Source organism: Salmo salar, chromosome ssa02 (genome assembly GCF_905237065.1).
Source record: "Salmo salar chromosome ssa02, Ssal_v3.1, whole genome shotgun sequence".
Lineage (NCBI taxonomy): Eukaryota > Metazoa > Chordata > Actinopteri > Salmoniformes > Salmonidae > Salmo > Salmo salar.
The window spans coordinates 83,068,193-83,093,227 of NC_059443.1; the positions used below are offsets into that span (position 1 = coordinate 83,068,193).

Sequence of the window (25,035 nt, forward strand, 5' to 3'; positions counted from 1 at the left end):
TAGAATACAGTTTGATTAATCAGCTGTGTTTGATAGGGATGGAGAAAAAGTGTTACATCAATCAGGCCCCTGAGGACTGGGGTTCCCCACCCTTGATCTCGTCATTGTTGATAATCAGGCCTACTACTGTTGTGTAGTACAGTATTTAAATTCTCTCTTTTAAAAAATCTGCACTAATCCATCAACACACGCTTCTCTTTGTACGTTTTACATATAATATTACACTTCGATTAAACAAATGTTTGCCCCCCCCAAAAAAATAATTATCAACTGCGTTACCCACTCCAGTCAGCTGATGGCGATGTGCATATTTCAGGCGATACTGCCAGTGTGACGTCTAATGTAGTGGACGGGACACTTCTTCAACAGGAACAACAGTTAGTCGGCCACCTCCGTAGCCGAAAACATTAAATGTTTTTAGGCTGTTTTGATGTACATTAGTCACTGTGTTTTAAACATACTTCTGTTGTGTCTACTTGTTGGTCCATTTAATGTATTATTTACGTTGTTTGTCAGGTAGCTGGCTTACCAAATTAGTTGTGCACTAGGCTAATCGCTAATGCTAAGTAGCCAGCTAGCTAAGATCCCCGACCATGAGTTCACTAAACTACTCCACTCCTGCTAAAGAAGAGGAGGCTGTCACAGTTAAACAAGAAGTAGAGGATAAGGTTGTTACAGTAAAAGAAGAAGAGAAAGAAGTTACAGTGACAGAAGAGAAAGAAGCTTTTGAAGTGAAAGAGGAGGAGGATGTTACTGTTAAACAAGACGAAGAAGGAGTTTTCGGAGTGAAGGAGGAGGGGGAGATTACTGTCACGTTGAAAGAGGAGGAGGAAGGAGAGGAAGAGGGGCAGATTACTTTCACGTTGAAAGAGGAAGAGGAGGGGCAGATTACTTTCACGTTGAAAGAAGAGGAAGAGGAGGGACAGATTACTTTCATGTTGAAAGAAGAGGAAGGAGAGGAAGAGGAGATGGGACATCTGGGTAAAACCAGTAAGTAAGGTCTTAAAAACTGGGGCACAAACTCTTCAGTCCTTGAAGATTGCTCGGTCACATGTTTGAAAACCAGCTATTGAAATTTAAAAGTTACTAATATTTATTTAAAAACGTGTAAGTACTTTATGGGAAAACCATAGGGTGAACAATCCTATGGGAAAACCTACCCTGTGAACAATCCTAAATTGTTTTTAGGTTTCTCGGTCACATTGTGAATGAGCTATTGAAATTAAGTGATTTGTTAAACATTTTATTATATAAATAAATAATGTGCAACACTGGACAGTTGAAATTAGCTTTCTAAATCATGAGGTGATGCTCATGAAAAGTATCTGTGGACATATTTCTCATTTCCGTAACCCATCAAGTAACTGTAAAAACTCCAATATTTGTTTGTATTAAGTTGTATTCCCCCCATGATGCATCATCTAGTGGAGTATTCATTAGATGAGCACAAGTTATTTAAAATGTTTCACTTATATGCGTTCAGAATGAGGGTCTTTTCTCAAACACCCCCTTTATGACACTTAACCTTGTCAATACCAAAATGACAAAAAAAGCTCAAATTTGAGAAAAACTTAAGAGACCTATTACCTTACCAACATGGAGACATGAATGGGCTTTAGTGATGTGGTCAACACTTAGAGAACCATTACCTTACCAACATGGAGACATGAATGGGCTTTAGTGATGTGGTAAACACTTAGAGAACCATTACCTTACCAACATGGAGACATGCATGGGCTTTAGTGATGTGGTCAACAGTTTGCTAACTCATAATGTCTGTCTCCTATTACTTCCAGATGAAGCTAAGGGCCTCTCATTACCAAAACATACATTTCTCATTACCGCATCACTTTTAGGCCCGTTTCGGTAATGAGAACCTTCATTTCAGTAATGATAATAAGCTGATTCTAATGCATCGTCAATGGGTGTGCTGTGCTGGTAACTTACATTATTTACTAGGACCACTGCTTTCACCTATTGCATAGATTATTTTGTAAACCATCAGTTTTCTGATTAAGTAGGGGTTGTCAATAAATATGGGTGTATAAACCCCATTTAATTAACATAAGGCCACAATCTGGAGTTTGTGTTTCAGCAAAGAGCAACACTGCCACTTAAAGAAGGATATCCCCCCATTTTGACATGTGCACCTGTTATAACACCTACCTAATAGTGTTGTTAGATATCCCACCTGTTATAACACCTACCTATAGTGTTGTTAGATATCCCACCTGTTATAACGCCTACCTATAGTGTTGTTAGATATCCCACCTGTTATAACGCCTACCTATAGTGTTGTTAGATATCCCACCTGTTATAACGCCTACCTATAGTGTTGTTAGATATCCCACCTGTTATAACGCCTACCTATAGTGTTGTTAGATATCCCACCTGTTATAACGCCTACCTATAGTGTTGTTAGATATCCCACCTGTTATAATGCCTACCTATAGTGTTGTTAGATATCCCACCTGTTATAACGCCTACCTATAGTGTTGTTAGATATCCCACCTGTTATAACGCCTACCTATAGTGTTGTTAGATATCCCACCTGTTATAACGCCTACCTATAGTGTTGTTAGATATCCCACCTGTTATAACACCTACCTATAGTGTTGTTAGATATCCCACCTGTTATAACACCTACCTATAGTGTTGTTAGATATCCCACCTGTTATAACACCTACCTATAGTGTTGTTAGATATCCCACCTGTTATAACACCTACCTATAGTGTTGTTAGATATCCCACCTGTTATAACGCCTACCTATAGTGTTGTTAGATATCCCACCTGTTGTAACACCTAACTATAGTGTTGTTAGATATCCCAGTTGTTGATCCATATCCCACATATTTAGATCCTTAAAAGGCGTATCATATGCCATTTTCCCTTTGAATCCTTTTCAACATAGAAATACATATACAATACCTTAGAACTACACTTATCCACGTCTGATAGAGATCAGTACAGTTTGATGATGTATTGGGTTACTGAATCTCTGATAGAGATCAGTACAGTCTGATGATGTATTGGGTTAATGTCACGGTTGTCGAAAGGAGAAGCCGACCAAAGTGCAGCGTGTGTGTCGTTCCACATTTTATTTTCACTGTGAAACTATGCAATACATAAACAATAAACTGAAGTAACAAAACAACAAACCGTGACGCAGAGGTGAAACATACACTACTCAAAAATAATCTCCCACAAACCCAGGTGGAAAAAAACCCTACTGAAGTATGATCTCCAATTAGAGACAACGATGACCAGCTGCCATATCTTCTCATGAACCAAACATCTGATCGACGCCAAACTCAAAGTCCATTAACTCAAATCATGTCTGTCTCTCGTACGTTTGAGTAAAGATAAACAACAAATAAACTAGAGGTCGACCAATTATGATTTTTCAACGCCGATACCGATTATTGGATGACCAAAAAAGCCGATACCGATTAATCAGCCCATTTAAAAAAAATATTATAATGACAATTACAACAATACTGAATGAACACTTATTTTAACTTAATATAATACATCAATAAAATCAATTTAGCCTCAAATAAATAATGAAACATGTTCAATTTGGTTTAAATAATGCAAAAACAAAGTGTTGGAGAAGAAAGTAAAAGTGCAATATGTGCCATGTAAAAAAGCTAACGTTTAAGTTCCTTGCTCGGAACATGAGAACATATGAAAGCTGGTGGTTCCTTTTAACATGAGTCTTCAATATTCCCAGGTAAGATGTTTTAGGTTGTAGTTATTATAGGAATTATAGGACTATTTCTCTTTTCGATTTGTATTTCATATACCTTTGACTATTGGATGTTCTTATAGGCACTTTAGTATTGCCAGTGTAACAGTATAGCTTCTGTCCCTCTCCTCGCTCCTACCTGGGCTCAAACCAGGAACACATCGACAACAGCCACCGTCGAAGCAGCGTTACCCATGTAGAGCAAGGGAAACAACTACCGTGTAGAGCAAGGGAAACAACTACCCCAAGTCTCAGAGCGAGTGACGTTTGAAACGCTATTAGCGTGCACCCGGCTAACTAGCTAGCCATTTCACATCGGTTACACCAGCCTCATCTTGGGAGTTGACAGGCTTGAAGTCATAAACAGCGCAATGCATTGCGAAGGGCTGTTCGAATGAATGCTTACGAGCCTGCTGCTGCCTACCATCGCTCAGTCAGACTGCTCTATCAAATCATAGACTTAATTATAAGATAATAACACACAGAAATACGAGCCTTAGGTCATTAATATGGTCGAATACGGAAACTATCATCTCGAAAACAAAACGTTATTCCTGTTACATTGCACAACCTTCAATGTTATGTCATAATTACGTAAAATTCTGGCAAATTAGTTCGCAACGAGCCAGGCGGCCCAAACTGTTGCATATACCCTGACTGCGTGCAATGAACGCAAAATGACACAATTTCACCTGGTTAATATTGCCTGCTAACCTGGATTTCTTTTAGCTAAATATGCAGGTTTAAAAATATATACTTCTGTGTATTGATTTTAAGAAAGGCATTGATGTTTATGGTTAGGTACAGTCGTGCAACGATTGTGCTTTTTTCGCAAATGCGCTTTTGTTAAATCATCCCCCGTTTGGCGAAGTCGGCTATCTTTGTTAGGAAGAAATAGTCTTCACAGTTCGCAACGAGCCAGGCGGCCCAAACTGCTGCATATACCCTGACTCTGTTTGCAAGAGAAGTGACACATTTTCCCTAGTTAAAAGAAATTCATGTTAGCAGGCAATATTAACTAAATATGCAGGTTTAAAAATATATACTTGTGTATTGATTTTAAGAAAGACATTGATGTTTATGGTTGGAGCAACGTGTACCTAAGCGATTATATGCAACGCAGGACAGGCTAGATAAACTAGTAATATCATCAACCATGTGTAGTTAGCGAGTGATTATGATTGATTGATTGTTTTTTATAAGATAAGTTTAATGCTAGCTAGCAACTTACCTTGGCTTCTTACTGCATTCGCGTAACAGGCAGGCTCCTCGTGGAGTGCAATGTAAAGCAGGTGGTTAGAGCGTTGGACTAGTTAACCGTAAGGTTGCAAGATTGAATCCCCGAGCTGACAAGGTAAAAATCTGTCGTTCTGCCCCTGAACAAGGCAGATAACCCACCGTTCCTAGGCCGTCATTGAAAATAAGAATGTGTTCTTAACTTACTTGCCTAGTTAAATAAAGGTCTAAAAAATAAAAAATAAAATCTGCCAAATCGGGGGCGTCCAAAAATACCGATTTCCGATTGTTATGAAAACTTGAAATCGGCCCTAATTAATCGGCCATTCCGATTAATCGGTCGACCTCTAAAATAAACAATATCTCTAAAGATTAAATAAAATGTCATCTTTGTTAAAAATAATTGTCTTCAATTAAACTGTAATAACTCCACTTCTCTCTATCAACTTGAAAACTTGAAGTGTTTTGATTGTTACATGTCCACAAGGGAGGATGTATAATACTTCCATGCTGCTGTCTCTTTCAGCCTGGACCTCGCTTTGTTCACGGGGGTCTTTGTCATTCTGAAACAAGGAAAGAGCCTTCATCAAACTGTTGCCACGAAGTTGGAAGCACAGAATCGTCAAGAATGATATTGTATGCTGTAGCGTCTAAGGCACTGCATCGCAGTCACTACAGACCCAGGTTCGATCCCAGGCTGTGTCGCAGCCGGCCACGACAGGGGTACCCATGAGGCGGCGCACAATTGGCCCAGCGTCGTCCGGGTTAGGGGAGGGTTTAGCCAGCCGGGTTGTTCTTGTCCCATCGCGCTCTAGCGACTCCTTGTGGCGGGCAGGGCACATGCACGCTGATGCCATCGCCAGTTGTACGGTGTTTCCTCTGACACATTGGTGCGGCTGGCTTCTGGATTAAGCGAGCAGTGTGTCAAGAAGCAGTGTGGCTTGGCAGGGTCATGTTTTCGGAGGACGCATGACTCTCGACCTTCGCCTCTCCTGAGTCCGTACGGGAGTTGCAGCGATGGGACAAGACTGTAACTACCAATTGGAAATCACTAAATACGAGAGAAAAAGGGGGTAAAAAAAATGTATAAATACAATTTCCCTTCAAGGGGCCCAAACCATGAAAAACAGACCATTATGCCTTCTTCATCAAACCTTACAGTTGGCACTATGCTTTGGGGCAGGTAGCGTTCTCCTGGCATCTGCCAAACCCAGATGTGTCCGTTGGACTGCCAGATGGTGAAGCGTGGTTCATCCCTCCAGAGAACACATTTCCACTGCTCCAGAGTCCAATGGTGGCGAGCTTTACACCACTCCAGCCGACGGCATTGCGCATGTTGATTTTAGGCTTGTCTGCGGCTGCTCGGCCATGGAAACCCATTTCATGAAGCTACCGACTAACAGTTCTTGTGCTGATGTTGCTTTCAGAGGCAGAAATTTGACAAACTGACTTGTTGGAAAGTTGGCATCCTATGACGGTTCCACGTTGAAAGTCACTGAGCTCTTCAGTAAGGCCATTCTACTGCCAATGTTTGTCTATGGAGAACGCATGGCTGTGTGCTCGATTTTATACACCTGTCAGCAATGGGTGTGGCTGAAAAAGCTGAATCCACTCATTTGAATGGGTGTCCACATACAGTGTATATTTATTATTATGATGAACACAAGTGTTTTTTAAATATTGAAAATATTCTGAAAACCTGACCTCAAATGTTCTGAACTCAGGTTATGGAGGGATCTAGTCTGGCTTAAAACTCATAGGAAGTAGGATTGCATAAATCTGGTAACTTTCCATAAATTCCCTGGTTTTCCAGAAATCCCGGTCAGAAGATTCTCGGATTCAGGAGGGAATAAGTACACATGTAATAGTAAGTAGTACTATATAGTCAATATCAGCATACACGTGTAATAGTAGATATTACTATATAGTACACGTGTAATAGTAGGTAGTACTATATAGCACACGTGTAATAGTAGGCATTAATATATAGTACACGCGTAATAGTAGGTTTTACTATATAGTACATGCGTAATAGTAGGTATTACTATGTAGTACACGTGTAATAGAAGGTATTACTATATAGTACATGCGTAATAGTAGGTATTACTATATAGTACACGTGTAATAGAAGGTATTACTATATAGTACATGTGTAATAGTAGGTATTACTGTGTAGCACAATCCCATTTTAAAGTAAATAGATGTAGTCAATATAAGCATAGAATATGTTAAAATTAAATAAACTACATTTCCCAAGAGCCCTCCCCAGGTTTCAGCTGATATAAACCTTCCCCTCCCACCAAAAAAGGAATACTAGTGATTTATATTGTACTTTACAACAATCTCTTTCTCATAGACTCCAACTGTTCTGCATCCAGCTGCAGGGCTGTGACATGACAAGAACAAATGGCCCATCCACAGTTCTCCCTCTATTCTAATAGACCATCCACAGGGCTCCCTGTATTCTAATGGCCCATCCACAGGGCTTCCTGTATTCTAATGGCCCATCCACAGGGCTCCTTGTATTCTAATGGCCCATCCACAGGGCTCCCTCTATTCTTGTCCCATAATCTAAATGTCAAATCTATTCTACTGGACTAGAAAAGGAGGATAATGGACAAAATGAAACCATATATGGTGAAATACAAATAAATACATGTAAAACCTAATAATGTTTGTCCAGTCGCTGATTTGATAGGGACATAGTATAAACTATTCAACAGATCATGATTTGGTCATTACTGTTCAGTTCGCAAGGGATATTCTGTTAGTGAGTCTAGGCGGGTCAAAAGAAAATAACAATTACTGAAACCGGCCCACAGACAGACAGGGGTTGGATAGAAATAAGAATTCAGGAGTGAAGGAAGGAAAGAGAGGAAGCTCCTCTCTCTGTAGGGTTTACAGACACTCCCCACAGACACAGGGGTTGGATATAAATAAGAATTCAGGATTGAATGAAGCAGCCATTTGCTATCACATATGAAAATAAATTGTCTTTTGGAGTGAAATAATGTCTTGCTTGGTTCTGTTTATATGCGTATAGATTTGTCAATATGAGAACGGACAAGGCACAATCAGAAAGATGGCGTTATGCCCAGCAATGTAACCGAGGGTGGGAAAAGAAACGTTGTAGTCACTCCACAATACTAACCTAAATGACAGAGTGAAAGGGAAGCCTGTAAAGAATCAAAATATCCCAAAACATGCATCCTGTTTGCAATAAGGAACTAAAGTAAAGAAAGAAGTTAACTTTATGTTTGGGGCAAATCCAACACAACACATCAATGAGTACCACTCTTCATATGTTCAAGGTGGTGGCTGCATCATGTTATGGGTATGCTTGTCACCTGCAATGCCTAAGTATAAAAAGAAACAGAATAGGTCTAAGTACAGGCAAAATCCTGGAGGAAAACTGGGAAACAAATTCACCTTTCAGCAGGACAATAACCCAATACACAAGGCCAGATATACAGTGCATTCGTAAAGTATTCAGACTCCTTAACTTTTTCAAAATGTTGTTTGATGTTACTGCCTTATTCTAAAATTGATTCAATAGTTTTTAACTTGATCTTAACCGCTAGGCTACCTATCACCCATTAAACCACATAGGAAGATAGTTTTATCACATGGAGGTTTCATTCAGGTCTCTGTTTAGTATTTAACTAAATACTTTGTCTTTAGCAGGAGAGCGACCAGACTCTCACTCTGACAGCGGGGAGAGTCATTCAGGGGAACCAGACCCAGAGACATCCAAACCAGCGAGACGACACCACTGCTCCCAGTGTGGAAAAAGTTTTAACCGATCACAACACCTAAAATTACATGAGAGAACACACACAGGAGAAAAGCCTTACCACTGTTTCCAGTGTGGAAAGAGTTTTAGTCAGTTAGGGAGCCTGAAAGGTCATAAGAGAACACACACAGGAGAAAAGCCTTACCACTGTTCCCAGTGTGGAAAGAGTTTTAGTCAGTTAGGGAGCCTGAAAAGTCATAAGCGAATACACTCTGGAGAGAAGCCTTACAACTGCTCCAAATGTGGAAAGACATTTACATGGTTAGTGGGCCTGAAAATGCATGAGAGGACACACACAGGAGAGAGGCCTTACCACTGTTCCCACTGTGGAAAGAGTTTTAGGTTGTTAGGGATTCTGAAACTGCATGAAAAAGCACACACACGAGAGAAGTCTTACCCCTGTTCCCATTGTGGAAAGAGTTTTAGGTGGTTAGGGACCCTGAAAACGCATGAGCGAATACACACACAAAAAAAGGAAAAGCTCTACCAATGTTCGCTGTGTGGAATGAGTTTTTCCCAGTTAGAAGCCTTGAATAGGCATGACAGGACACACACATGTGAGGATAAGCCCTACCACTGCTCCCAGTGTGGAAAGAGATTTAACTGGTTAAGGCAGCTGAATAAGCATGAAAGAATACATACACAGGAGGAGAAGACATACCACTGCTCTCATTGTGGAAAGACATTTTCCGAGTCAGAGGACCTGAAATCACATGAGAGAATAGAGAGGCTGTGTTCTGACTTGTGTTTTTGACTGATAATTTGTGTTTTTGTTTCATCCTCATGAAATCAAATTGTATATATATGAAACCAGAATAAGGTTCCTGTTGTTGTTTTCATTTAGAGACATGATCATGTCTAATATCAGATGTCTATTGGGTTTTTATGAGCTTTGATTGATTGGATACAAGTATAAACCCTCTGTTGTTCATCATATGCTTTTCATATTGCAAAATGTACATAATTATGTAAGTAAGTAGCTGTCACATAGAGTAGGCCAGAAGGCTAAACTGGAAAACCTAACCTCTATCAAAATAAAAAAAGATGGCAGAGACGCAAAAGTTATTCTGTGCTTATTTACATAGTGATTCCGGAAGAAAAGTAACAGTACTGCCATTAAAAGTATACCTGATGGGGACAGCTTAAAACAATGCTGCCCCATCCACAGCGCAATCCAAAATGCCTCTTCAATGAACTGAAAGAGAGGCTCCTTTTGTAGGGGTAGCCCCTCCCATCAGAACAATTAACACTAATTAAGTAAGCAATTACCTATTCAAACCTACATTTTCCATTCAACCAAACATACTAAAGTTTATACATTGCAACACATTTTTTATGAAACAATATCCCAATATAACATTCACAAAATCATAACACTACTGACATGGTGTCTTTTAATATGCCCATTTACATTAATGAGCCATTCGGGACAGGCACTACAAAGTCAGCCCGATTCCCTTAGCTCGGGTCCTTATCCAGCATTACAGGAAGCTACAGAGATGGAGAGAGGAACAGAACAAACAAACAACGTGCTCATCCCTAACATCGATTTGTATAATAAACGTTGCTTCAATTAAACATGAATGCTTATCTGTATACTCTTTATACCATAACCGGTTACCGACGGGAGGTAAGTGTGAAATGTATGTACTAAGATAGGGACGTTAACTGGTGTGTCGACCCACATTATTAATGTAGCTGATAACGGAGCAGGGAGGCGCGCTGTGTGTGTGTGTGTGTGTGTGTGTGTGTGTGTGTGTGTGTGTGTGTGTGTACCAAATGCTGCCAGTGACGGACTTCTCCGTCACAGTAGCCTTGCACAAGCCTTTGTATTTATTATGGATCCCCACTACTCTTCCTGGGGTCCAGCAAAATTAAGGCAGTTATATATTTTTAAAACATTACAATACATTCATAACAGATTTCATAACATATTAAGTGTGTGCCCTCAGGCCCCTACTCCACTACCACATATCTATAACACAAAATCCATGTGTACGTGTATAGTGTATGTTATTGTGTGTTTGTATGCATGTGTCTATGTTTGTATTGCTACACAGTCTCCGCTGTTTCATAAGGTGTTTTTTTTATCTGTTTTTTAATCTAATTTTACTGATTGCATCAGTTACCTGATGTGGAATGGAGTTCCATGTAGTCATGGCTCTATGTAGTACTGTGTGCCTCCCATAGTCTGTTCTGGACTTGGGGACTGTGAAGAGACCTCTGGTGTCATGTCTTGTGCATTGGTGTTTAGTCACCTCAACCTGCTCAATTTCAACATTATTCATTACAAGGTTTAGTTGAGGTTTATGGATTAGTGAATGATTTGTCCCAAATAAAATGCTTTTAGTTTTTGAAATATTTAGGACTGTCACGTCCTGACCAGCAGAGGGAGTAATTGTATTAGTTTTGGTCAGGACGTGGCAGAGGGTTTGTGTTTTGTATGTATTTCTACGTTCTGTCTAGTTTAGTTTTTCTATGTTTAGGTTTGGGTGTTGGACTCTCAATTGGAGGCAGGTGTTTCTAGTTGCCTCTGATTGAGAGTCCTATATATAGGTGTGTGTTTGGTTTGGGTTTTTGTGGGTAGTTGTATTTGCACTGCTGTTTGTTTAGCCTGCAAATCTGTTAGCTGTCGTTCTGTTTCTTGTTTTTTCCTGTTACTCACTTTAAATAATAATATTAAAGTATGAGTATTCAGGTACCTGCTGCGCCTTGGTCTCATCTCTTCGACAGCCGTTACAGAACTACCCAACACAACAGGACCAAACAGCAGAGGAAATCTGGCGAGGACCGGGGAACACGGCTGGTAAGGGAGCCCGAGAGGCAGCCCCAATAAAAAAAATTGGGGGGGCACAAGGGCAGTTTGGCGGGGCGTGGATGGAGCCCCAGGCCAGCTCCCCGTACCATTTTTGGGCAGAGACGAACTGGACAGGTCCCGTGCTTTGGGGTGATGGGTACTGTGGCGAGGCCGGGTATTTTCAGGCCAGTACGCGCAGTACCAGCGCCCCGCATGTGCCAGGGGAAAGTGCGCATCCAGCCAGTAGGGGTGATGCCAGCCCTGCGCTCGAGACCACCAGTGCGCCTCTACGGTCCAGTGTTTCCCGCTACACGCACTAGCCTTGAGGTGCGTGTCTCCAGGCTGGCACGTCCAGTACCAGCCCCACGCATCAGGCTTCTAGTGCGTCAGCCCAGCCTCGCCAGTCTGGAGCCGCCAGAGCCGCCAGCCAGTCTGGAGCCGCCAGAGCCGCCAGCCAGTCTGGAGCCGCCAGAGCCGCCAGCCAGTCTGGAGCCACCAGGGGCATCAGCCAGGCGAGCGCAGCCAGGGTCGCCCACCAGCCGGGCGCAGCAGGAATCGCCCGCCAGCCGGGCGCAGTCAGGGTCGCCCACCAGTCCTCCGATGCGGCCAGGGGCGCCACTTAAGTGGGCGACGCTGAGGGTGGAGCGGGGTCCACGTCCCGCACCTGAGCCGCCTCCGATATAGGTGGGTTGGGGAGGGGGGGGGTGTAGCACAGTGCCGTCGTTGACGGCAGCCACCCTCCCTTCCCTCCCTTTAGTTTAGGGGGATATTTTTGTTGTTTGGGGGTTTTTGTCTTTTCTTTTAGGTGCTTTCGGGGTCTGCACCTTTAGGGGGGGGGGGTACTGTCACCTCCTGACCAGCAGAGGGAGTAATTGTATTAGTTTTGGTCAGGACGTGGCAGAGGGTTTGTGTTTTGTATGTATTTCTACGTTCTGTCTAGTTTAGTTTTTCTATGTTTAGGTTTGGGTGTTGGACTCTCAATTGGAGGCAGGTGTTTCTAGTTGCCTCTGATTGAGAGTCCTATATATAGGTGTGTGTTTGGTTTGGGTTTTTGTGGGTAGTTGTATTTGCACTGCTGTTTGTTTAGCCTGCAAATCTGTTAGCTGTCGTTATGTTTCTTGTTTTTTCCCTTTTCTCACTTTAAATAATAATATTAAAGTATGAGTATTCAGGTACCCGCTGCGCCTTGGTCTCATCTCTTCGACAGCCGTTACAAGGACTAACTTATTCTTTGCCGCCCATTCTGAAACTAACTGCAGCTCTTTCAGTGTTGCTGTCATTTCAGTCGCTGTAGTAGCTGACATGTATAGTGTTGAGTCATCCGCATACATAGACACTCTGACTTTACTCAAAGCCATAAAAAATGTTTTTCCAGCAACAGACTATGATCGATAATGTCAAAATCCGTACTGAAGTCTAACAAAACAGCCCCCCTGTCACAGTATCCACAGAAGGAGGCGCCCCTCCCCGGTCGGGCGGCGCTCGGCGGTCGTCATCGCCGGCCTACTAGCTGCAACCGATCTCTGTTTCTGTGTTGTTTGGTTTTGTCTGTCTAGGTCTGCACCTGTTCCTTGTTTGTAATTAGTGTGGGGGTATTTAGTTTGTCCTTTTTGTTCAGGGTTTCGTGCGGGATTGTTCTGTGTCTTTACGAAGGGCTGTTCGTATTTACGCTGCCTGTTAGTTCAGCGTTTTTGGTGGAGCTGTCTATTTATTATTGCCGGGTTGCGCCCAGTTCACTTTATTGTTTTGGAGCTGTGCTCCTGTCGGTGTTTAGGCGCACCCAGTATTACGGCTGCCTATTTTTCCATACGGTGTGAATAAACATCTGTGTTTTTGGACCTCCGTCTCCTGCCCTTGACTCTGGCCCTTCCTGCTACACTGATAGCCATGACACCACCCCAATCTTTTTATCATCAATTTCTCTCAGCCAATCATCAGTCATTTGTGTAAATGCTGTGCTTGTTGAATGTCCTTCCCTATAAACGTGCTGAAAGTCTGTTGTCTATTTGTTTACTGTAAAATAGCATTGTATCTGGTCAAACAACAATTTTTTCCAAAATTTTACTAAGGGTTGGTAACAGGCTGATTGGTTGGCTATTTCAGCCTGTTAAGGGGGCTTTACTATTCTTAAGTAGGGTAATAACGTTTGCTTCCCTCCAGGCCTCAGGGAACACACTTTCTAGTAGGCTTAAATTGAAGACAAGACAAATAGGAGTGGCAATATCGTCCGCTATTATCCTCAGTAATGCCCTGGCTTGTCTGACCCAGAACGGCTCATAGGAGCAGAAGCCTATCTCCTGTTTCTGTAGTGTGAGGCAGCTGGATGTACAAGTACTTCCCCTGGACAGGATGCTAGTCTATAAACTTATTATATAGATTAATCAAATTTATCCTTTGAGTCTTACCTTAACCTCTTTCTAGGGAGTTTTTCCTTGCCACCGTGCTAGGAACATCTGCGTTGCTTGCTGTTTGGGGATTTAGGCTGGGATTCTGTATAACACTTTGTGACATCGGCTGACGTAAAAAGGGCTTTATAAATAAATGTGATTGATTGATTGATTGAATTGTATTTTGTAAATGATTTGGATATTGGGAAATTAATTTGATTACATTTGGTTGGATACCTAATTTGCATATTGCTAATTTCATTTGATTACGTGATTTGAATATTGCTAATTGAATTTGACTACATAATTTGAATATTGCTAATTTAATTTGATTACGTGGTTTGAATATTGCTAATTTGATTACATTATTTGAATATTGCTAATTGAATTTGACTACATGATTTGGATATTGCTAATTGAATTTGACTACCTAATTTGAATATTACTAAATGTGAATGATTAAATAGATGAATAGTAGCATTTCTTGATTCTAAGCTTAATGTCTCTATTTGTTCCCTCAACATGGTGGGATCGTCTGTTTCTGTCTCTCTAGTCTACCCTCTTCTGTTGCTGTCTCTGTGTTGTCTGTTTCTGTCTCTATCCATCTACCTTCTTCTGTTGCTGTCTCTGTCTTGTCTGTTTCTGTCTCTCTCCATCTACCCTCTTCTGTTGCTGTCTCTGTCTTGTCTGTTTCTGTCTCTCCATCTACCCTTTTCTGTTGCTGTCACTGATCAACCCACCTCTTTTCTCTCTCCATCTACCCTCTTCTGTCACTTTCTCTGTCTTGTCTGTTGCTGTCTCAGGCTCTCGTTTGTTACTGTCTCCTTCTGTTATGACCTGTTCTGGTGTCTCTCTCCGTCATATCTAATTCTTCTGTTGCTGTCTCTGTCTTGTCTGGTGTCTCTCTCCATCCCCTATTCTTCTCTCTGTGTCTTGTCTGATGTCTCTCTCCACCCCGTATTATTCTGTTGCTGTACCTGCGTCTGCATTCAGAATGTATTCAGACTCCTTCACTTTTCCCACATTTGTTACAGCCTTATTCATTTTTTTAATTGTTTATTTTACCCACTTTTCTCCCCAATTTCGTGATATCCAATTACTATCTTGTTTCATCGCTGCAACTCCCAAATGGGCTCGAGAGAGGCGAAGGTCGAGTCACCCACATCACCCACCAAACCGCGCTCCTTAACACCCGCCCGCTTAAACCGGAAGCCAGCTGCACCATGTGTCGGAGGAAACACTGTTCAACTGACAACCGAAGTCAGCCTGCAGGAGCCCGGCCCGCCACAAGGAGTCGCTAGAGTGGGATGAGCCAAGTAAAGCACCCCCGGCCAAACCCTCCCCTAACCCGGACGACGATGAGCCAATTGTGCCCCGCCCTACGTTACTCCCTGTCATGGCCAGTTGTGACACAGCCCGGGAACGAACCCGGGTCTGTAGTGACGCCTCAAGCACTGTGATGCAGTCTCATAGACCGCTGCAACACTCAGGAGGCCCACAGCCTTACTCTAAAATGGATTAAATAGTTTTTCCCCCTCATCAATCTACACAGAATAACCCATAATGACAAAGCAAAAAGAGGTTTTTAGAAATTGTTGCAAATGTATATATACACAACAAAACTGAAATATGACATTTACATAAGTATTCAGACCGTTTACTCAGCACTTTGTTGAAGCCCCTTTGGCAGCGATTACAGCCTCGAGTCTTCTTGGGTATGACGCTACAAGCTTGGCACACCTGTATTTGGGGAGTTTCTCCCATTGTTCTCTGCAGATCCTCTCAAGCTTTGTCAGGTTGGATGGGGAGCATCGCTGCACAGCTATTTTCAGGTCTCTCCAGAGACGTTTGATTGGGTTCAAGCCTAGGCTCTGGCTGGGCCACTCAAGGACATTCAGACTTCTCCTGAAGCCACTCCTGCATTGTCTTGGCTGTGTGCTTAGGGTCGTTGTCCTGTTGGATGGTGAACCTTTGCCTTAGTCTGAGGTCCTGAGTGCTCTGGAGCAGGTTTTCATCAAGAATCTCTCTGTACTTTGCTCCGTTCATCTTTCCCTCGATCCTGACTAGTCTCCCAGTCCCTGCCGCTGAAAACATCCCCTCAGCATGATGCTGCCACCACCATGCTTCACTGTAGGGATTGTATTGGCCAGGTGATGAGCGGTGCCTGGTTTTCTCCAGACGTGACACTTGGCATTCAGGCCACAGAGTTCAATCTTGGTTTCATCAGAACCAGAGAATCTTGTTTCTCATGTTCTGAGAGTCCTTTTGGAGCCTTTTGGCAATCTCCAAGTGGGCTGTCATGTGCCTTTTACTGAGGATTGGCTTCCGTCTAGCCACTCTACCATAAAGGCCTGATTATTGGAGTGCTGCAGAGATGGTTGTCCTTCTGGAAGGTTCTCCCATCTCCACAGAGGAACTCTGGAGCTCTGTCAGAGTGACCATCAGGTTCTTGGCCACCTCCCTGACCAAGGCCCTTCGCCCCCATTGCTCAGTTTGGCCGGGCAGCCAGCTCTAGGAAGACTTGGTGATTCCAAACTTCTTCCATTTAAGAGGGATGGAAGCCACTGTGTTCTTGGGGACCTTCAATGCTGCAGAAAGGTTTTTGTACCTTCCCCAGATCTGTGCCTCTACATAATCCTGTCTCTGGGCTCTATGGACAATTCCCTCGACCTCATGGCTTGGTTTTTGCTCTGACATGCACTGTCAACTGTGGGACCTTATATAGACAGGGTGTGCTTTTCCAAATCATGTCCAATCAATTGAATTTACCACAGGTGGACTCCAACCAAGTTGTAGAAAAATCTCAAGGATGATCAGCAGTGTAACAGGGGTCATATAAAGGGGACCAAGGCGCGGCCTGTAGAGTGCTCATACTTAACTTTAATGATAACACTTAAACAAAACAACAGCCAACAGTTCCGTCAGGTGATACTCACAAAACGGAAAACAACTACCCACAAAACCCCATAGACGAACCCCAACTTAAATATGATCTCCAATTAGAGACAACACGAACCAGCTGCCTCTAATTGGAGATCATCCAAAACTCAACCTAGAAATAGAAAAACAAGAACAAAACATAGAAACAAAAAACAGACTGCCCACCCATATCACACCCTGACCTAACTAACCAGAGAAAAAACAGCTCTCATAGGTCAGAGCGTGACAAGCAGCTTGTGCTGGGGACAATAAAAGGCCACTCTAAAATGTGCAGTTTTGTCACACAACACAATGCCACATGTCTCAAATTTTGAGGGAGTGTGCAATTGGCATGCTGACTGCAGGAATCTCCACTGGAGCTGTTGCCAGAGAATTTAATGTTAATTTCTCTACCATTTCTTGTTTTAAATAATTTGGCAGAACGTCCAAACGGACCTCCACATCCAGCTTCTTCACCTGCGGGATTGTCTGAGACCAGCCACCCGGACAGTTGATGAAACTGAGGAGTATTTCTGTCCGTAATGAAGCCCTTTTGTGGGGAAAAACTCATTCTGATTGGCTGGGCCTGGCTCCCAAGTGGGTGGGCCTATGCCCTCCCAGGCCCACCCATGGCTGTGCCCCTGCCCAGTTATGTGAAATCTATAGATTAGGTCCTAATTAATTTATTTGCATTGACTGATTTCCTTATTTGAACTTTAACTCAGTACAATTGTTGCATGTTGCGTTTATATTTTTGTTCAGTATAGAAGTGTTCAGAAACATCATCTATTCTCACAATAAAATTACAATAAAAGTGACTCCAATATGTTATTCACCATTTTTAAGGCCTATTGGGCAAAATATAATCCAAAACACAACCAAAACAAACTGCAAATACATCCAACACGTTTTTTTTTTAGACTCAAAAGCTTGATGTGGTCAGTGACAGAGGAGTATGGTACCAGACATGAATACATCATAAATTAATTTGTCCTCATGACTTCACATGGACTAGATCCATAGAATGCCCTCATTTTATTTTAAACGGTAAAACAGATGAAAACTTTCTTTAAATAAAAGGTGCCATTCTGTAATTTAGCTTCCCTGTCTAAATACACATTGAGGTGAATGTATCAAACTCTGGCAGTGTGTGTGTGTGTTTGTGCATATGTGTTAATCAAGTGCTATTTGCATTTGCTCTGTTTACATTTGCATATTTTATCTTACATAATGTGGCTTTTTCAGAGGAGTATCAATAAGACGGCTAACTTTGATAAAGAACCCCAAATAACTACTGATTTTCTGGTTCATTACAAAACGTTTTTGGTTGAGTCAATTTCAAGCTTGTATTTTTATTTTTTTCCCCTCAGAATATTTAGGCAAGTAAGCTGGCTAACTCATTGACCCTGCTTTCTTCTGTATGCCTCAGGTCTAAGTGTGTTAACTTTATTAGGATCCCCATTAGCTATTGCAGCAGCAACTCATCCTGGGATACACATAAAACAAATAAATACATGACAGTTTACACAACTGTTATAGACAACATAAGATAATATTACATTACAAATAAAATTTTAAATGATGTCATTGCATAGAGAAAAGTACTGGTAAGAAGTAAGAGAACATGAGATCTGGTTGTTTTGCAATGACTCACGACAGAATAAACAACGTAGTGAATATTTGTCTAATCTTCGTTACTCACTCCAGTCAGCAGATGGCGACTTAAGTCTTTCAGTTGATGCCTCTTGCGTGACGTATAATCGAGTGGACGGGACGCTTCTTCAACAGCAACAAGGCTATTGATTCAACCACCTCGCTAGCCTTTCTTTGGCAATTTTTTCGTATATCAATCTAGGTGTTTTAAACACAATTATGTTTACGTATCTACTGGTTTACTTAAAAGTAATTTGCTTGTTAACTTTGCAAAAAACGTGTTAAGTTTGATACTGAGCCTAGCACTAGGCTTGTCGCTAATGCTAACGTCCCTGACCATGAGCTCACTAAGCTACTCCCCTCCTGCTAAAGAAGAGGAGGGCTGCTGGTCGGAGAAAGAAGCTCTGGGTCTGAACATTGTCGTAAAAGAAGAAGAGGAGAATATTACAGTGAAAGAAGAGGAGGAAGCTTTCAGAATAAAACAGGAGGAAGAGGATGCTATCATATTGAAAGAGGAAGAACCTTTTGCAGTGAAAGAGGAAGAGGAGGCTATCTCAATAAAAGAGGAGGAGGAAGACGTATTGGGGGTGGAGGAAGAGGAGACAGAAGACCTGATTAACATCAGTGAGTACTGGTTTAAAAACAGGGCAAAAACTCAACACTTGTTGAACTAATGTGTGTTTTATCAAATCCGCAGATGGAACCATGGAATTCAGACATTAAAACCAGGGATGTAGCGGACTGTAAGCACTGTTTCAACACATTTTTATTTTGTTAACTGGCGTTTACCCACTTATTGCGTTCCCAGTGTTGATCAGAGCTCAGAACGTTTATATTCTTGATCTGAGTTCTTATTGCGTCTGCCTCTTAGCCAATGAGTGGAATCATGAACAGTTGTTTGTAAGTTATGTTTGACTGCGCCCCCCCCCGGATTTGCCTTGTTAGCAGCATGTTGCGTTTCTTTTACGCCTGCTACGTTAGTTTTTGCAGGGGTGGGTATAATTTGTGGTACATTCCAACAGGAATCTGTTCCAAAAACGTTGTAAATAACAAGGTTGCCAACAAACAGCTCATACAAAGTTGTATAGTGGCAGAATAGGATACTGGGTAAGGAGTTTATTCCGAAAAATGTCTGTCCTCACTCTGGTAGCCTACGGACAAACAGTAAGAATAAACTACGTGGTGAGTTGATGCCTATTCGGCAGCTAGTTAGTTAGCTAGGTGAATTATTCATGCTAATTTGTATGCGTTGTTTGTTGGCAACCTTGTACTTTACGAAGATTTTGGAACAGATTCCTGTTGGAACGCTCCACAAATTATACCCACGCGTTTAGCAGTACATTCACCACTCCATGCTCTCGCCCTGTCCTGGGACAGTTCGAGGGCCACTGAGACGTGAAACAAACTACCCCAGCTCGGAGTCGGGCTCAGCAGACCAACAGCAGGTGGCTATACAAGTAGGCAACTAGACACCGCTGCTGACAGACTAGTGGGTTTGCGAGATTCTGGATATAAAGTATAATATGAATTACTTTGGATACAAAATAATCTGAAACACAACCAAAACAAACAGCAAATGCATCCAACAAGTTTGTAGAGCCACAAGCTTAATGTTGTCATTGCGTGCTAGGAATATGGGAACAAATACTTTTTAAAATAAGTAGGTGCCAGGCACACCGGTTTGTGTCAAGAACTGCAACGCTGCTGGGTTTTTCACTCTCAGCAGTTTCCAGTGTGTATCAAGAAAGACATCCAGCCAACTTGACACAACTGTGGGAAACATTGGCGTCAACATGGGCCAGCATCCATGTGGAACACTTTTGACACCTTGTAGAGTCCCATGCCCCGACTAATTGAAGCTGTTCTGAGGGCAAAAGTGGGTGCAACTCAATATTAGGAAGGTGTTCTTAATGTTTTGTACACTCAGTGTATGTTGCCCTAAGAGTTGTGAGAAGTTGGTAGAATCTTATTCCAAATGATACACAGCTGTAATGGCCGCCAAAGGTGCATCTACCAAGTATTAACTCAGGGGGGGTGGAGAATAAAATCCAATTGTGATATTAGAATATTTTTAATTTTTTAATTTTCAATCAGCAACATGTTAAAAAGGTTAAAGAGGATGTAGCCCTGTAATACTGTTGAGATTGTCTAGCAGATTTAAGTCAAAACTGTAACTATGGAACATTCACTGTCTTCTTGGTTAGCAACTCCAGGGAAGATTTGGGCTTTAGTGTTGTAGGATATTGTCCTGCTGAAAGGTGAATTCCTCTCCCTGTCTCTGGTGTAAAGCAGACTGAAGCAGGTTTTCCTCTAGGATTTTGTCTGTGCTTAGCTCCATCCCCATTTATTTTCATCCTGAAAAATCCAGAAAAACTCCCTAGTCTTTGCCAGGTGTCAGACATACACATAGCATGATGCAGCCACCACCATGCTTGAAAGATAATGAGGCAGGTACTCAGTGATGTGCTGTTGGATTTTACCCAAACATAAGGCTTTGTATTTAGGCCAAAAAGTGTATTCCTTTGCTGTTTTTTCCCGGTATTTGTTTAGTGCCTTGTTGCATACAAGATGGATGTTTTGGAATATTTGTATTCTGTATATTTGTGTTCTTATTTTCACTCTGTCATTTAAATCACTACAATTTTGTTGATCCATCCTCAGTCTCCTCCCATCACAGCCATTGAACTCCAGAGCTGTTTTAAAATCACCAGTGGCCTCATGGTGACATCCCTATAGATACAAATTTCCTTGTAAAGATATCTGCCCCGTGCTTCTACACCCATGCATATAGCCTACTCTATTTAATTGAGACCACCTGACTAATGGCCTCATGGTGACATCCCTAAGCCGTTTCCTTCCTGTCTGCAGCTCAGTTCAGAAGGACGACTGCATCTTTGATATGTCTGGGGGTTTAATACATCATCCACAGCATCATTATTAACTTGACCGTGCTTAAGTATATATTCAATGTCTGATTTGTTATTGTTACCCATCTACTAATCACTGTGCTTCTTTGAGGCTTTTGAAAAGTTCCCTGGTCTTTGTAGTTGAATCTGTGCTTGATATGTAATACTTGACTGAGGGACCTTACAGAAGAAGGGTTAGTCATTCAACAATCATGTCAACCCCTATTATTTCACAAAGAGTCCATGTAACTTATTATGTGATTTGTTAAGCTACATTGTACTTATAAACAAAGGGACTGAATACTTATGCAACCTTTTATTTCTAGAATGTTCTTTTCACTTTGACATTATGGAGTATCTGTGTAGATCAATGACAAAACGAATTGCAATTACATCTGTTTCAATCCCACTTTCTTGCGCAAAAAAAATTGGAAAAAGAAATTCGAAGGGGTGTAGATTTTCTATAGGCACTGTAAAATGGACCACCAGCAAAACAATATCAAGGAAACAAAATGCAGCCTATAACATGACTGAATTTTATGAAATGTTGCAAAGACTGGCCTGAGGTTAGTGAGGGATCTAGTCTAGATTAAACCTAATAGGAAGACAGTTTTATTTAATAGAGGTTTCAGTCAGGTCTCTCTGTTTAACCAAATACTCTGTCTTTGGCAGGAGAGAGACCAGACTCTGACAGCGAGAAGAGTCCTTTAGGAGAACCAGACCCAGAGACGCCCAAACCAGCAGGACCACACCACTGCTCTCAATGTGGAAACAGTTTTTCTACGTTAGGGAACCTAAAACGTCATGAGATGGCACACACAGGAGAGAAGCCTTTCCAATGTTCCCAGTGTGATAAGAGTTTTACCCAGATAGGGAGCCTGAAAAGGCATGAAGGAATACACAAAGAAGGGAGGAAGACCTACCACTGCTCTCAGTGTGGAAAGAGATTTACTCAGTTAGGGAGCCTGAAAACACACAAGACAATACACACAGGAGAGAAGCCTTTCCAATGTTCCCAGTGTGATCATAGTTTTACCCAGATAGGAAACCTGAATAGGCATGAAGGAATACACACAGGAGAAAAGCCCTACCAATGCTCCAAGTGCGACAAGAGATTTTTACGATCACAGTACCTAAAATCTCATGAGATGACACACACAGAGGAAAAGTCTTTCCACTGCTCCCACTGTGGAAAGAGTTTTACTCAGTTACGGAGCCTGAAAAGACATAAGAGGACACACAAATGAGAAAAGCCCTACCACTGATCCCACTGTGGAAATAGTTTTACTCAGTTAGGGAGCCTGAAAATGCATAAAAGTAGACACTCTGGAGGAAAGACATACCACTGCTCTCATTGTGGAAAGACATTTTCCCAGTCAGAGGACCAGAAGTCACATGAGAGAATAGAGAGGCTATGTTCTGACTTATGTTTTTGACTGAGAATTTGTGTTTTTGGTTATGCCACATTAAATCATATTGTTTATAATAAAATCAGAGTCTATTCCCTTATGCAATTTATGTTCCTCTAACTCCCCTGAGTGCCTCTGTCAATTCAACAGCTATTGTATGCAGCAATCATGTGCCTATAAACCAGAATTATACTATTAACACTGAGACGGTTTGCCCTCGTAAGAAGTCCACTGTGTGCATATCACCCTGCACTAACATTAATAACATGAGCATGTCTACTTCCCAGATCAAATTTTATTTGTCACATACACGTGTTTAGCAGATGTTATTGTGGGTGTAGCGAAATGCTTGTAACAATTCGAATCTGAGAAAAGTGCTACAAATAGTCCACATTAACACGTGTAGCCTTAGAAACAAGGGTCATGAAATCAGTAAGTCAACAGATAACATTCATATACTGTCTCTGAAATTCACTTAGAGAATAGCTTTGATGAACCAATGGTAGCAATACATGGTTACGACCTCTATAGAAGAGACAGAAATTCCAATGTTTATACTCAGTCATATTCCTGTTAAGCTCAGAGAGGATCGGATGTCAAATGCTGTGGAAGTACTATGGCTACAGGTTCACCTGCCTCACCTAAAGCCCATTCTTGTGGGAAGTTGCTATAGACCACCAAGTGCTAACAGTCAGTATCTGGATAACGTGTAAAATGCTTGGTAATGTATGCGATGTCAACAGAGGTATATTTTCTGGGTGACTAAATATTTACTGGTTTTCATCAAGCTGTTCACTCAAGAAAACGCTTCCAACTGTAACTAGTGCCTGCATCCTGGTTCAGGTTATCAGTCAACCTGCCAGGGTATTTACAAACAGCACAGTAATGAAATCATCCACATGTATTGATCACATCTTTACTAATGCTGCAGAAATCTGCTTTAAAGCAGTATCCAAATCCATCGGATGTAGTGATCACAATATAGGAGCCATATGTAGGAAAAGTAGAGGCTGGGCCTAACATAGTGTATAAGAGGTAATACAAGAGGTTTTGTAGTGATTCCTATGTTGAAGATGTAAATAATATTTGTTGGTCTGTGGTGTGTAATGACGAGCAACCAGACGCTGCCCTTGACACATTTATGACATTTCATATCCCAGTTACCAGTAAGCACGCACCCATTAAGAAAACGACTGTAAAATCTGTCCAAACCTTGTGGATTGATGAGGAATTGAAAAATGGTATGGTTGAGAAGGATGATGCAAAAGGAATGGCAGATAAGTCTGGCTGCACAGCCAATTGGCAAACCTACTGTAAATTGACAAGTCATGTGACTAAAACTAAACTAAAGAAGAAGAAACTGTACTATGAAACAAAGATAAATGGGTCCCGTTTTAAATTACCTACTGCTTATAGAGGGTTCATAAATCCTTCATAAACACTACATGACTGTGTCACAAAGCATCTAGATCCTTATTTCATGCTTTACAAAAAAAAAAGAAATGCATGAAATGAAATGAAATGTATGCATTCACTACTGTAAGTCGCTCTGGATAAGAGCGTATGCTAAATGACTAAAATGTAATGTAAATGTAAATGTTATAAAGGGTTCATAAATGTGGCATAACTGTGTGACATAACCACCAATGTCAAAATGTGACATAACCCACTATGTGAAATATGACATAAACCAGTGCTTTATAAATGTTGGCATAAGCACCACTTAATAAAGGCTTTATAAATCATATTAAATTGAGGCTTCATAAAGCATTTATAACCCTTGTCATGCATCTTGGTAGAGCATTGCAACACCGGGATAGAGGGTTAGATTTCCGGGACCACCCATATGTAAAAATGTATGCACGCATGACTGTAAATCGCTTTGGATTAAACCATCTGCTAAATTGTATATACAGTGGGGGAAAAAAGTATTTGATCCCCTGCTGATTTTGTACGTTTGCCCACTGACAAAGAAATGATCAGTCTATAATTTTAATGGTAGGTTTATTTGCACAGTGAGAGACAGAATAACAACAAAAAAATCCAGAAAAACGCATGTTAGAAATGTTAGAAATTGATTTGCATTTTAATGAGGGAAATAAGTATTTGACCCCCTCTCAATCAGAAAGATTTCTGGCTCCCAGGTGTCTTTTATACAGGTAACGAGCTGAGATTAGGAGCACACT

The 25,035-nt window shown here is 41.5% G+C and overlaps 2 protein-coding genes across 3 annotated transcripts; both read left to right on the forward strand.

The window, feature by feature from the left end:
• Positions 1–338: 338 nt before the first annotated feature.
• Positions 339–9,832, forward strand: LOC106564486 (zinc finger protein 664-like). Of its 2 annotated transcripts, none has more exons than XM_014130602.2 (2): positions 339–990; positions 8,667–9,832. In XM_014130602.2, the coding sequence occupies exons 1-2, from the start codon at positions 594–596 to the stop codon at positions 9,530–9,532; spliced, it is 1,263 nt and encodes a 420-aa protein (XP_013986077.2). In that variant the 5' UTR covers positions 339–593; the 3' UTR covers positions 9,533–9,832. The 2 variants fall into 2 exon arrangements, with proteins under 2 accessions (XP_013986077.2, XP_013986078.2); XM_014130603.2 differs by having other exon boundaries at positions 8,670–9,832.
• Positions 9,833–18,641: 8,809 nt separating this feature from the next.
• On the forward strand, positions 18,642–24,596 carry LOC106564488 (gastrula zinc finger protein XlCGF17.1-like). The gene is made up of 2 exons (XM_014130606.2): positions 18,642–19,158; positions 22,113–24,596. Exons 1-2 carry the CDS (start codon positions 18,855–18,857, stop codon positions 22,685–22,687), a joined length of 879 nt encoding a protein of 292 aa, XP_013986081.1. The 5' UTR covers positions 18,642–18,854; the 3' UTR covers positions 22,688–24,596.
• The last annotated feature ends 439 nt before the right edge of the window (positions 24,597–25,035 follow it).

Bases quoted from the DNA above. Each gene is read 5' to 3' on its own strand.
- LOC106564486 (XM_014130602.2), top strand. From the start codon at position 594: ATGAGTTCACTAAACTACTCCACTCCTGCTAAAGAAGAGGAGGCTGTC. The intron at 991-8,666 runs GTAAGTAAGGTC...CTTTGTCTTTAG, and splicing joins GGGACATCTGGGTAAAACCA to CAGGAGAGCGACCAGACTCT.
- LOC106564488 (XM_014130606.2), top strand. From the start codon at position 18,855: ATGCTAACGTCCCTGACCATGAGCTCACTAAGCTACTCCCCTCCTGCT. The intron at 19,159-22,112 runs GTGAGTACTGGT...TGTCTTTGGCAG, and splicing joins AGAAGACCTGATTAACATCA to GAGAGAGACCAGACTCTGAC.